At 33.5% G+C, this 14,423-nt stretch overlaps 1 protein-coding gene across 5 annotated transcripts in view; it reads left to right on the top strand.

Annotated features, from left to right (window-relative positions):
• The window catches only part of LOC123710556 (protein ultraspiracle homolog), a 30,869-nt gene extending 19,782 nt beyond the window's left edge, over positions 1 to 11,087 (top strand). For all 5 annotated transcript variants that reach the window (XM_045662529.1, XM_045662524.1, XM_045662526.1 and 2 more), the window contains 6 exons: positions 1,059 to 1,284; positions 3,205 to 3,343; positions 5,999 to 6,217; positions 8,259 to 8,408; positions 9,103 to 9,152; positions 9,759 to 11,087. In XM_045662529.1, coding sequence (XP_045518485.1) covers positions 1,059 to 1,284; positions 3,205 to 3,343; positions 5,999 to 6,217; positions 8,259 to 8,408; positions 9,103 to 9,152; positions 9,759 to 9,980 — 1,006 coding nt within the window. In that variant the 3' untranslated portion in view covers positions 9,981 to 11,087. The remainder of the gene's footprint in view (positions 1 to 1,058; positions 1,285 to 3,204; positions 3,344 to 5,998; positions 6,218 to 8,258; positions 8,409 to 9,102; positions 9,153 to 9,758) is intronic.
• Positions 11,088 to 14,423: the final 3,336 nt, after the last annotated feature.

Genomic DNA, 14,423 nt, shown 5'->3' with positions numbered 1-14,423 from the left:
TATTGCTCGAATAAACCCAAAAATTAAGAACTGTGGGTGGCATATGATCACTTACTTATTAATATAAGAACTAATCAGAAACACTTATTTATATAAGAAATATTAATAAAGAAAAAGATCCAAATATGCCATTTGAATTGTTTTCCTTAACAGATAACGTTGTTTGTTTTCATAAAATAGTTTGTTCAGATCATCACTTAAAGTCCTTCCTAAAGACTACACTCCAACCTACCTATAGGTAGAGGGTTCTATATTTGGTGTCATTATTATCCTTTACCGTAAGAGATTGTAGTTTTTGAAATTAAGCTGTCAAATAGGCATTTTAGCTTAGCATGCCATCCATTTTAAATTAGTAATTATAACACTGAATATGAATATATTAAAAATTTCCAAGATACAAGTCTAACGCGTGAATGTTACTTACTTATATAGAAACATATGTAGAAAAACGCTTTGAATTGTTTATTTAGATGCCGACTTCATCTGATTGGAATTCATAATGATGACAACTTGTTATATTGGTTTGTTATATGAGCGTATTATTCATATATATAATGAAAATTTAATTATTAATAGATTATATGGAATGAGTAAAATAAAATATTGTAAATTTATAATAATTTACCCACCGTAAATTAATTTATTCTGTTTAAATTGTTGTAATTAATTTCCGTTATTCCTGCACAATATATGAAAGTCAAAGGCTCCTGAAATTCAGTTCTGACTACATCAGGATAAGAAAGGTGTTTGTTATGTTAGCTGTTTTTTTGGCAAGAAGTAAAATTATTATTATTATTTGAGCTCATTATCGGTGCATGATCCTGGCACACTGCACACGGGCCTAAGCCGAGTGACCACAGGCTTTTTTATGGGTTAATAACTTTCTTTCTTGTTTGTTTCTTTGCGGGTTATTCTTGATTTAATATTACTGGTTTTTGAAGGGCGATATTAATTGATTTCGGAGGTCTAAGAATTTCATACATTCGTTTAACAGTTATTACTATTATACACAATATTTCTTCTATTATTATTGAATTGTTGCTTGACTTTATTTCCAGTTGCGAAGGCTGTAAAGGTTTCTTTAAAAGGACAGTACGGAAAGACTTGACATACGCGTGTCGAGAAGAGAGGAATTGTATCATAGACAAGCGGCAAAGGAATCGATGCCAGTTTTGTAGATACCAAAAATGTCTCGCGTGCGGCATGAAGAGGGAGGCCGTGCAAGAAGAGCGGCAGAGGGCTGCTAGAGGGGCAGAGGATGCGCATCCAAGTAGTTCTGTACAGGTAAGTTTTCATAATTATTTGATGTTTTTCACATTAATACTAAACTCTTTATTCTAAAATAACATTCTATAAAAAATTGGCATCACAATGATTATGGCACTCGGTCGAAACGGCTAGATCTATTTTTATTATATTTACTTGTATCTAGGGTCGAATAAAATGTTTGTGTTATATAATCAGTTTTTCAATTATGGCTGTATACATTATGACCGAATTTGGGTGAAATCGCATGGCTTGCTAGTTATATGTTTTACTACTTTTTACTTCTATTATTTGCTTTCCGAAATCCCATTTTCATTATATTATGTATGTACACTTTTAATTATAAATAATCGACAACAACGGATATTAGTAAAACATGAAACAAAAATAACAGAAATATCTACCCTACGTTATGTCGATTTTTATAACGCTTAAAAATATAATATAAAACCATTTATCTTGGTTTTAACGTAATTATACATAATTAATCTTAAATGCTTCGTATTTTAACTATAGGAGCTTTATTGGACACTTTTAAGCTTAATTGCTTGGAATTATTCGGCTCGAAAGCTTTTAATCTGTTATGTGCTTTAATTATATAAAGCCTTTGATGCTAACGAATTATTTAATGGGTTGTGTACAGTTCACAGAATAGAAAATATTAAAATAGTATTTTGGGATTTAAAAGAACTTGTGATAAAATATATTTATGTTTCCTTCAAATCGATAAAGCATTATCGACATATGCTTAAATAACGTAACGGAAAGGCTAAAACATGTAAAATTTATCGATTCAAGGCCGCGTTGAAAGGTTGTGGACAATTCAACAATTTAAAATGTCTGGCAGCGTCATTCTTATTGATATTTTCCTGTTTGTAAAGGGCTCCGTTTTCCTTGATATAAATGGGATATAGGGTTGTGGAGTAACGTGTACGTAAAATGAATTGATGAAATGGTCGAGATTTTTGATAGCCTCAGAAACGGTTCGACCAGTTTTTATGAATTTTCAATGTATATAGGTAGGTATGAGAATAGGTAAGGCTACTGAGATTTTGTTGTAGATTTTTGTGGCAATGTTTTTAGAATAATTTATAATTCTAAAATGCATTCTTCTAGTCCATTACTTTCTGGCATTGTACGAGCCATGGATGTGCATTCTGCTCATTCAGAGTTTGTTTTATAAGCGTGGCGATTCCCTAAATCGTGGGAGTTACGCCCCGAGAGTATACGTACGTAGGCAGTTCCTTTAGTATTATAAGCATAGCATTTTATTTATCATTAACTTATTATTTTATTGTATGTGATTAATATAGATGGAGCCAGTACACCCAGGAAACGTACCGAGAACTGTTCTAAAGTTTTGTTCAACTTAAAGTTAATTTAAAAGTAAGAGACGAATATAGCAGCGTAATTAGATCGAGTTAATTTTAGAGAAACGTATTATTTTTAAAATTGTTCAAGGGTTGTCAAATGTGTGTTGCAAATTGTCTTGGCTTATCGAATAATACGGAAAATCATTGTGTGTTTGTCCGCAAACAGCGTAGATAAATATACAGCTGTTATTTCCGGGGCCCTTTTATTTGACCAAGGACAATGTTGTTTTGAATTTATAGTAGAGCTATTTCCTTATAAACTCCGTAATATTATATATATATCGTTATCGTCAGTTGCCATTATCATTTTAATTTAAAAATAACGATTGAAGTCACACACAGACTATCAAATCGTCCGTTAATTTGTAGATCTAGCAACATTAATAAATCAAATAAACCATTTAACGGTTTTGAACTAATTTTACTTTGATGTTATTAAATTATATGAACAATAGCTGATAACAGGCGCCATTGCGTCGATATACATATTATAGTTTAGTATATCGGACAAATTATTGATAGATATGTTAAGAGTTTTTGTTAAAGAATTAAATTAAAATTTCAGGAGCTATCGATCGAAAGGTTATTGGAGATGGAGTCCCTAGTAGCTGACCCCAGTGAAGAGTTCCAGTTCCTCCGAGTGGGTCCCGACACAAACGTTCCGCCTCGATATAGGGCGCCCGTTTCCAGTTTATGTCAAATAGGTAACATTTGAAGATTAGGAATATATAATCTTTAGTTTGGGGCCGTGCAAGTATTACATAAGCACTATAGGGGGAGGTCTTTGATTTTCTTATTTGGTGATTACGTCACAGTAATTATTTACATTTTTACACACATTGTCTATGCTTGAAAACAAAATGCATTTTCGAGGATTCCTACAAATAAAATAATACGTTTATGTACTATTATTTATTTTTGAGAGCTTTGCTTTCTTTTGCTGACAAAAGGAGGGGGGGGGGGATACATTGCAGTAAATCTGCCTACGTAATACATGAACGGCCCCTTTATTGCATTATACTTGGCGAAAATATATTTTAGTTTAGAATATGTGCATATAGATGGCGTGAACTACAAATAATTTAAATGAAATTATAAGTTTACATGAACTTAATTGACACAGACTATAAAGGCTTTTAATACCAAATTACCACAAGTGTTTCTTTATTGTTATATGGTTAATGGTGTGAAATTAAATCTTTGATTTTTTAATGTAATAAATGCCCGGCCCACCTTTCATATAACTAGGTCACATGATAGCCTCACATTGTCGCACTTATAACACGTCTTTGTACTCGCGAGGTGCGATCGCAAGGTCCTATTTTTGAAAACCACGTTTAAGTAATAAAAGAAAAGTAAGTAAATGTATAGTATTGTCTTTGGTTAACATAGCTTTTACACATTGAAAGAAAACAATTTTTTTAACCCAATTAAAGGTATTTGTATTATTATAAACTTATAATTATTTTACATAATTTTAAATTTTAAATTTTCCGACATTTCTGCGAAAACCCGTCATCTTTTAGTCGATATCAACTCCGGGGAAATAAATACAGATAACACAACTTTCTCTACAGCTGTGATACTTTTGACATTCAACACCTTTTGTTTTCAGTCACCGTGACCACGCACGCTGAAAAGCACGCGAAACGTCGGAAAATTTTAAATTATGTAAAATAATTATAAGTTTACAATAATACAAATAGCTTTAATCCAGTTAAACATTTATTTTCTTTCAAAATAAATTTATGTTTATAAAGGACTTTATAACGAAAGGACTAATACAATAATTATAATATTGAAAATACATATACAGACAAAATACAATATAGGCCAGGAGGTCCGATTCTTGGATTGACCGGTCAGATTTTTTATTATTCTTCCAAATCCTTTTATTAAACCCGAAAAATAGTACACTTGTTCGTTTCTAGAATTATTAATGCAGTATGATGCTTTATATTAGTGCTAATATAAAGCATCATAATACATTTTTAATTAATAAAACAAAACTTACCTTATCAAATACGAATTATTACACAAACATTATTCATAACTCATCTCCTTTACGGAAATCTACGTCCGTATGCTTTATTTTACCCTCAATAGTATGGTTTTGGTTTGTGGACTGAGTTTCCGCACTTAGAATCTCAATAGGTCCGTTGTCAGTAAAGTCCTGGCTAACTAAGCCAGCCTAACTCCTTCCAAAAGCCTCCTGGGTACTTCGCAGACTTCACGGAGCGACCTCACTGTTCCGAGGATTGTTTAGCCACAACCTCGCATTCCAGGACTACGTGGGTGACTGATTCCTCTGCACTGAAATGGCCTCAGCAGAGGAGGCTCTCTGTCGCGCCTAGAAAGATGTTTATTAAGGTGATAATGACCCATAATTGTCCCTATCATTGTTTTGAGATTGGTTCTGTTTAAGTTTAGAAGTTGCTTTGTCAGTTGCGGGGTTAACTGCTGGCAGAGCCATTTTGGACTGTCTGCAAGTCCGCACTTCGCGATCATCGTTGATGTTGGAGTTCCGCAGATTTTTGGCGAACCCAGGTTCGCACCTGCGAGGAGGGCAAGGCAACATTTCCGAACCTCTCATCGCAAGTTCGTCGGCAGCATCACCGAGAGATCCACTGTGTCCCTTAATCCACTGCAGGGTAACTCTGTTTGTCAGGGTTATTGCCTCCAGTGCATTGTACCCTCAATAGTATAATGAATCAATATATTAGATATAGAGCACTGTTAGTCTATAGTGGCTTCAACACTCGCTCTTACGATAAAGGATTCGCAGGCCTTAGAACCAAAAAGTCGACGTGTGTCAGGCACAGAAGGTAGATCACCTATCTACTTGCCTAATAGAAAGGATCCCGGAACAGATACAGGAATCTGGGGCCCAGATCTTAAAGGTTGTAGCGTCATTGGTATATGTATAGAAGCAATACAATTTGTTATTTATTATTTATTTATTTACACTACAATATAAAAAGAAATTGAGCATAATTAAATCAAAAGGAGGGCAACTGGTGGCCTTATCGCTTTCGGGCGATCTCTTCCAGGCAACCACTTCATATATTATCTTCAATATTGACTTTAAAAATTCAGATTAAACATTCATAATTTCAAAAATCTGCCAAAACGCTTCTCTACCGCGTCATATCAAGTCTTAGCACTAAGACTTATAAATAAACTAAAACAAACTGTGTTAATTATCATTCTTAAACACACACAAACATATTTGATATGTCACGTGACTGACACATAAAACTAATGATGATTTACAAGTTGTTGTATTTCGTAACGCATTTTAAAGCCATGTTTTATTTTATACTGTCAAATAGTGTATTGTGAATCAAAAAAATTTTCAGGTAACAAGCAAATAGCGGCTTTAGTGGTGTGGGCACGTGACATCCCACACTTCAGTCAACTAGAGATGGAAGACCAGGTTCTGCTGATTAAGTCTTCCTGGAACGAGTTGCTTCTCTTCGCGATCGCCTGGCGGTCTATTGAGTACCTGGAGGATGAGAGGGAGAACATGGATGGGACGAGAACTGCCTCTCCGCCGCAACTTATGTGTCTCATGCCTGGTAACTTAAAAAATATATTTTTAATTTCTTATTAATTGCTGTTACTGTATGCATGGCCAAATTCTAACTAAAAATAACATAAAACTAAAATAAAATACAATTAAGCTATTTACAAAATTGGCAGTAAACCTATCTATATATATGCTATCATCTAATCTTTTTCAAGTACATTTATATATATTGATATATATCATTAAGAGTACATATATATGTATGATATTGGTAGAAACGATTTGCTACTTTTCTATCATCTTTTATAACTCTTCGGTGTAAACACTTCTTAACCTTATCCTATCCGGATCAATCGTGACTTGTTTAATTCTTGTGTTTTCGTTTCTTTTGTATTGCATCGTTATTCGTTATTCATTAATCTGCAAGATTAGTGTTTTAGTTTGTTGTTAATATATTAAAAAAATATTACATTAGATTAAGGTTCTATATTTTTTTTATGTAACATTTGGTTCTGCAATTTTTCCTTTTTTAGTTTTTCTCTTACCTCTTTCTTTCTTTTTTTAGTTAGGGTTACCTGGAAGAGATCGCTTATTAACGATAAGGCCGCCCGTTGCACCCGTTTTAATGTTTATGTATGTTATTAATTTATGGTTATTTGTGTTTCTTCACACACATTTTCTAAATAAAATAAATAAAGAATTTACGGCGTATTATTCTTAATAGCTTTATTTATAAATAATTACCAATAAAGTTAATAATAAAGCATATTTATTTCCAATCAATTGTTTACAATAACTATTTTGGAGTAAACTACAAGACATGCAAGTAAAGGACCTGTACAAAGCCTTTTTACTGAAACAATTAATCCTAACGAAACATTAATTTTTATTTATTTTATATATATTTTTGTCTCTATTCGTAACTTCGTAAGTACCATTGATCGGTACCATTCCTCAGGTAAAAGCCTCCTCTAGCATGTTCCAAACCTCTCTATAAATCTTCTTTCGCCATTATTTTCTATTCTTTGCACCTTTGACTAGGACGGCCTCTTCTCTTTCTTCCCCTTAGTTCTTTCCTTTATTAAAAGCACTATAAACTTTCTTGACTTACACAAGTTTTTGTACCTAACCTAAAAATACTAAATACATATAGAATTTAAGGCTGATACGCGACTGTATTTAACCGACTTGCAAACCCTGAGGAGGTTATCATTTCGAGGTGTATTTCTTGTAGGAATCGACTTGAATATTAGGCAATGTAAAGTGTAAACTATTTCTAGATAATCGATAATGTTGATCCAGAGTTATCTAGCCTTGTGAGATTCAGGCACTTACTATATACTTGAACTTATATTAAGCGTCATAGAAAGAAACGTTACACTGTTTAACATAACACAAATTGAAAGAAAACAATTTTTTAACCGGATTAAAGCTATTTGTATTATTATAAACTTATAATTATTTTACATAATTTTAAATTTAATTTTTTTGACGTTTCGCGTGCTTTACATCGTGCGTGGTCACCGTGATAAAATTAATGTTTATAATAATACAAATAGCTTTAATCCGGTTAAAAATTTGTTTCAAGCTATGTTAACCAAAGACAATACTATTACACAAATTGTCGTTTAATTTAGACGTATTTTGTATTTATATAATTTAAAAAGTTTGAGCCCTATGGGTGTACTAATGCAGGCAGTATTTCCTCGCTACATTGCTATACTTATGATGCTGAGAGCTCCAGCTTTGATTTTGGTCACCGGTACTTACCAGGCGCCAATTTAAATATTTAACTAGCGCCTGTGCAATTGAACCTCACTTCCCAACTTTAATTCCAAAGGGAACAAATACAATGTTACAAATAATTATAAGTTTATAATAATAATACTTCAATCCGTTAAAAAGTGTTTTCTTATATACAATGTTGTTATTATTTATAAGTACATTTACGAAAGTCCGAAAGAAAATTGTCGTGGGATTTGAGGTTGCAACAGTGTTATTCATTTTCTGTTATGGTGATAACGCTATTGATGAAAAATAATAGTGAAAATTTCTTTCTGCACAGACTTAAAATAATTTGTGGATTCCAGGCATGACGTTACACCGTAATTCGGCGCTGCAAGCGGGCGTGGGTCAAATCTTCGACCGTGTGCTGTCGGAATTGTCTCTGAAGATGCGGGCTTTACGCATGGACCAAGCAGAGTACGTCGCGCTTAAAGCCATCGTCTTGTTAAATCCAGGTAATGTTTACAATCACATCATATATATACATTTTCGATTAAAGCTGTTGTTTTAAAATTCAATTACGGTGCAAAAAATATACTATAATGGGGTGAGAAAGATGAAAGTACTCGAAAAAAAGACAGTCAAAGACTAAGTACAAAGAAAAAAATTCTTAAGATTTTTCTGGTATTTATGTACATAAACGAAAAGAAAATAGGTTTCTTTGGTATAAAGTTTGCATTTGTAACATTTATACTATTATATATGTTAATTTTAATACAATAAAAAACCGCGTGATCAAACTAGGGTTTTAACGTATACGTATACGCACTCGAGGGATAAAACGATCACGTGTACTTAAACATATTAAAAAATTTCAATGTTTTTTTAAACCATAGATATTGATAAATATTGTTCAATATAAAAGCTCAAATTTGCATGTCAATTTTTTTTAAATGTCAAAGAAATTTTGTGTTAGAACGTGTTATCTTTTTAACTTATTCCTAGCGAATTAGGTACTGGATAGTTGCTTAACAATCCTGTTTTCTATATTTTCTAAATTAAATCGACGAAGTTAAATGTTACTGTGAAATAAATTGCAGTAAATCTGCCTACGTAATACTTGAATGGACCCTTATAGAAATTTTTGAAAGTCCTAACACTTTTGTAATAATAATATATATATTTCCATAACACAAGATTTATTTGCAGATGTAAAAGGACTGAAAAATCGCCAAGAAGTGGACGTACTACGAGAAAAGGTACTTACTTTAGATTTTTCTCTTTATGTTGACGATTTTGATATTATAGTTGAGAGATGACAGTAAGTTGATCTATCGGCTTTTTATCGATTCCAATCTAATTTTTACTATTAGAGATTGATATTTCAATCCATTTCTCATAAAACTTTTCAATAACCGAATTTTGACATTTATCAATCTAAATTTGCGAATATCTGGATAGGGACTAAGTTTAGATTATAGATCGAGTATAGAAAGCGGCCATGAGTGGTTCCTCATGTAGTCGCGTTGTTAAGCTTGATTTAAATTAATAATAAATATGTTTTAAATAAAAAAAAATATTAGTTTGTTTTCCTACGTAACGTAAATCAATTGTTAATTTAATCAAGTACTTCACGATGTTTTGTTTGATGAGTGTTCGATGTGTACATAGAAAGTCCATTGGTGGGGGTTCGAACCTACAGAAATGAGGTCGTACGTTAAAGACAATTGGCCAATACTGCTTTTCAGTACTTATATTAGATAACATTAAAATACGCTATTATAAGAACAATCTTTTAGCAAAGAGTTACACATGTTTGTACAAATCACAGTTATATGACCCGTTTTCTCATTTTTCTTTTCCAGATATTCTCTTGCCTCGACGAGTACTGTCGGCGGTCGCACAGTACGGAAGAGGGTAGATTCGCATCTCTCATTTTGCGTCTACCCGCATTACGCTCCATTTCACTGAAGAGCTTCGAGCACCTGTTCTTCTTCCATCTGGTGGCCGAAGGTAGCATCAGCAGCTTTATCAGGGAAGCTTTAAGGATGCACGCGCCGCCCATAGACGCGAATTCTATGATGTAGGTTAAATAGTTAAAGGTATCATGTATTGGAAAAATAGTTTATTAGTTTAGCAAAAGCATACGATTGATGTACCTAAAATTTACTAAAAGTTACAAATAAATAATTCGTGTAATTAATTAAAAACTAAAACATTGTACATGTTTAGTAGAAGGAATACTAAATATTGTCACAAATTGTGACCGTTAGCTGTTCCAATCCAAAAATTCGGAAAGTGTCATTTGTGACAAATTTAGTCTAGTTGGACTTTACTGAAAAATTCTTACTTGTAATGTAATTGACATCTATATTAAACTTTCAGAGTTTATAATTTTCTATAATTTACAATATGTGATACTTTTATTTCGTAAGAACTTATGTTTATTTTATTAAATAAATTTATAACTCATTTAGCGAACATTGCACGAATGTACGAACGACCCTATCCGGATCTTATTTTTTATTTATATTTAATTTAAAAAAAACAACTTATAAAAATAATGTCTTCATCACTGTGTCAATGTTTAAAATAATTATTGAAATAGACTCAGTAATGCCCCATGCCCCACTCGACAGTTTACGGCCGTTTGTACAAAGTCTGGTAGACATTTTTGTTACGAATTTGAGATTTGAGAATAATGCCGATATCGGGAATTATGTTTAAGTTAATTTTAGTGTCATATTACGTGACAACCAAAGCTAGATTTTGACAAATTCTTACTATATTTATTTCTGATTTGCATTTAGGTCTCTGTAGAACTACACATATTTACTACTTATACAAATTTATTTTAAGATAGGAAATTTATTTTAAGTATGTGTACGCGCATCGTCATTCCGTAGTGTAAAGGCCCGTATAGAAAATACTTTGTCTCTATATTTTTTATATAACTTCAGTTAATGATTTAAATTAAATTTTCCCTCTACGAAACAGATCAACAATATTATGATAAAATACAATTTTAGGTATATATTTTCTGATGTCATATAAAATTACTTATAAACTAATTACTTGCCAAATTTATTAAAATCCTAATTTGCAGTGAATCTCGTTTTAGAAAAGTTGTCTGTCTTTTGGCTTATTCACGTAGTTTAAATAATGGAGCGTTCAAGTATTACGTAACTAATTGGGGGGGGGGGGGGGGGGGCTCTTGTAAAACGTTACGATGCGGGGCGGGGATTGAATTACGCGTTACGGGTGGGGGGGGTTGTTAAGAATCTTCAAAAATTGCGTGACGTAATACTTGAAAGCTTATCTGACATAACACAGAAAGTATAATATTCTACAGAAACAAATGTATTTATGTTTGACTTATGGTAATCGTTTTTACTATTAAATTTAATATTTTTTATGTATTGCGTAGCAGATTTGGCATTTTAAATGCATTCGCCGAGACCCGATTCTCTGCTCTTGGTGCTTTTTGAAAGTGCATTAATTTTACACTTGTAAATATATCACACACTACATAGGCCTATCATTTTCAATTTGAATTTTGTAATTTAGCAGTATTAGATGTAATTTTAATCAAATTCACTTTGTACAAAGTTGCACACGAAATTATGGAAGACAGCTCAATTAGCGACTTCAACTTAGAACCTTATAAATGTTCAGACATAAAATGTTTTAATTAGCGTTGTATAACTTAGAGCTGGTTTTGACAAGTGCGCTTTTCAAGAAGCTTCTTGTTAAGATGCGCGCTCAAGATTTATCATTATTAAATAGATGTTTGGAATAACTGTTAAAATGTTAATGAATTAATTCTATGGAAGGTTGGAAATGTATTAGGGAGATGTTGCAGCGGTTGTGAGATGATTTATACTGACGTTCACTAAATATCTAAATTTAAGTTATATTTTTTGTATAGACATAGCTTTAAGATTAATGGTGAATAAATAAGTCATCAAATTTTGTTGATTTTATTTCTTTGTTTACCTCTAAACAACTTCATTATAAGAAATAAATAAAAAATAAATTTAGTTCTATCAAATTTCCTTACGTTGTATGTAGTATGAGATACTACATAGAACCAGACCCAGCCCATATAGAACCCTATCTAAAGCACCTGGAAACGACGGTGAATGAGCTCAAGAGTAGACTAGTCCTAGGGGGTGATGCAAACGCCAAAAGTCCGTGGTAGAGAAGCCCGAGAATAGACGATAGAGGAGGAGGAGGTAACTGAGCTTGGCCTGCACATACTGAATGATGGGCAGCAACCAACATTTGAGGTTATAATGAGAGGAACCAGTATAGTCAGCCACTTACACGTAAAAGTGTACACGATTGACCTACTGGGAAGGATCGAAGATTGGGGAGTAGACAGGAATGGTTTCATCGGATCACATATTATTCAAAATTAATGCAAAAATGCATCAGGGAATCCAGAGAAAGTTTACAACAGTAAAAGATAATTGGGTAAAATGTTAGTAAATACAGAAAATTCTTATTTAACAGAAGACGTCGTAAGGAAGATAAACAAAATTGAAGACTTGGAACAAATGGTAGAAAAGTTCACAGATTACTACATCAAATCAGGTAAAATAGTAATTCCAAAATTAAATCCGGGAAGAAAACAAAAATGGCTTGGTGGACAGAAGAACTACAGGTGCTCAAGAAACAGGTTGAGACTAGAAAGAGAAGGATAAAATGTACCGCAGTACCCAGAAGGCAACAGATCGTAGGTGAATACCTTGCATCAAAACAAGAGTAGGTATGAAAACCGGATCAAACAAGCCCAAACTGAGAGTTGGCAAAAGTTCTGTCAGAAACAGGAAAGAGGGAACAATGGGGACAATGTGGGAAGGTATATATAGAGTGATAAGAGGGACAGAGAGAGACCAGAGTCCAGGATATACCACTTTGCAGGGACGGTATATACGTTAGCGAAAGGGAGTCACGGGAGACCTTGGCAAGAACTTTATTCCCAGAAGACACTAGTGAGGATGAAACTGAAGACCACAAATTGATAAGAAGAAGAGCAAAGACAGTAAACAAAGAGGGACATAACTTAGTTTATGATACCCCTTTCACAATGACTGAACTCGAAACCACTGCTCTCAGTTTCAACCCGAGAAAGGCCCCCGGAAAAGATGGCATAACAGCGGACATAAGTTGGCGCGCGATAAACGCGGCGCCTAACTTACTCCTCACCGTCCTAAACAAATGTCTGGAGCTAGGGTACTTCCCCAATTTGTGGAAAATCGCTAATTTTACAAACCCGAAGTCTAATAGACCCATAGGCTTACCACCTATTCTAGGAAAAGTATACGAAAAGATGCTGATCAATATTCGAATAAAATATAATTCAAAATTACTCTTCAGCTGGATGTTTGGAACACACATAAGCCGTGTCAGCAGTTGGTTAATGTTCAAATGAAATCTGAACAACGATATCGTTACACGCCGCAACCCTACTGACCAGGATACTTCCTATAGACATCTGTATTCAAAAAGCCGCTGCCTTATACGAGATAAAAAGGGGGGTCAGCGCGGAAATACTGAAGGAGGGCGAAGAATTAGAGAAGGGAGATCCGTAGATCTTCGCCGGGTTTGGACAAACGAAACTTGACTACAAGGTGCTCACAAATCTATACGGACGGCAGCAAAACAAGTATAGGAGTGGGCGCCGCTTGGACGGAATGGTAATAAATAGCAAGAAGATGAAGATGGCGCCCCACTGCACAGCGACTAGAGAGACTAGAGAGAGGTCAGCACTAGATGCTATTGTGAGTGGACAATCTCTCGATCTTCAGGTAGCCGAGATCCGCCAGAGCCTGGATGAGTGCCGCAAAAGAGGAACTCGTGTAAGCCTTTTCTGGGTAGGCGCACGATGGTAAGCCAGGGAACGAGAGGGCGGACTCGTTAGATAGAAAAGTCCCTGGATACGATGGCAGTAGTGTTATTAATAAAAAAATAGTTATACGTTTTTGAATTTCCATTAAAATAATAAAGTAGTAATTATAAACGTTTTTATTGAAATTATGCATTTGACACTGATAGTAAATAATTTAACTTTGACATTATTTTATTATAAGACATTGTAAAAATTTATATGACATTTGCATGCCTATTTATATATGGCTGATTTTGCGGATATTTGTAGTTGATCGATCTAACCACTATACCACTATCTTGGCATATAAACGATTATTATTAGTAATTTCGACTTACTTTTTTTATTATGATATCCATATAGTCGGTAATGAATCAGTGTTGTCAACACAGCTAATTATAGCCGAACGTGTCGGTATATTAAAAAGCCAGCAACGCAACTTTCGCCAGAGCCTCGAAAACTCAAAAGACAAGTTTTTTTGCGAAGGCTGGCAGTTCATCATGTAGGTACGTAATTTTTAAACCAAATATTATTATATTAAATAAGGTAATATTAGATTTATTTTAATTATATTTAGCATCAATATTAATAATACCAACTGGTATTTTTAAAGATTGAATTGATTATGAGTAACCTT

Source organism: Pieris brassicae, chromosome 6, assembly GCF_905147105.1.
Source record: "Pieris brassicae chromosome 6, ilPieBrab1.1, whole genome shotgun sequence".
Taxonomy (NCBI): Eukaryota; Metazoa; Arthropoda; class Insecta; order Lepidoptera; family Pieridae; genus Pieris; species Pieris brassicae.
The sequence above is the reverse complement of the archived record's forward strand: the minus strand, read 5'-3'. Positions and strand labels throughout refer to the sequence as shown.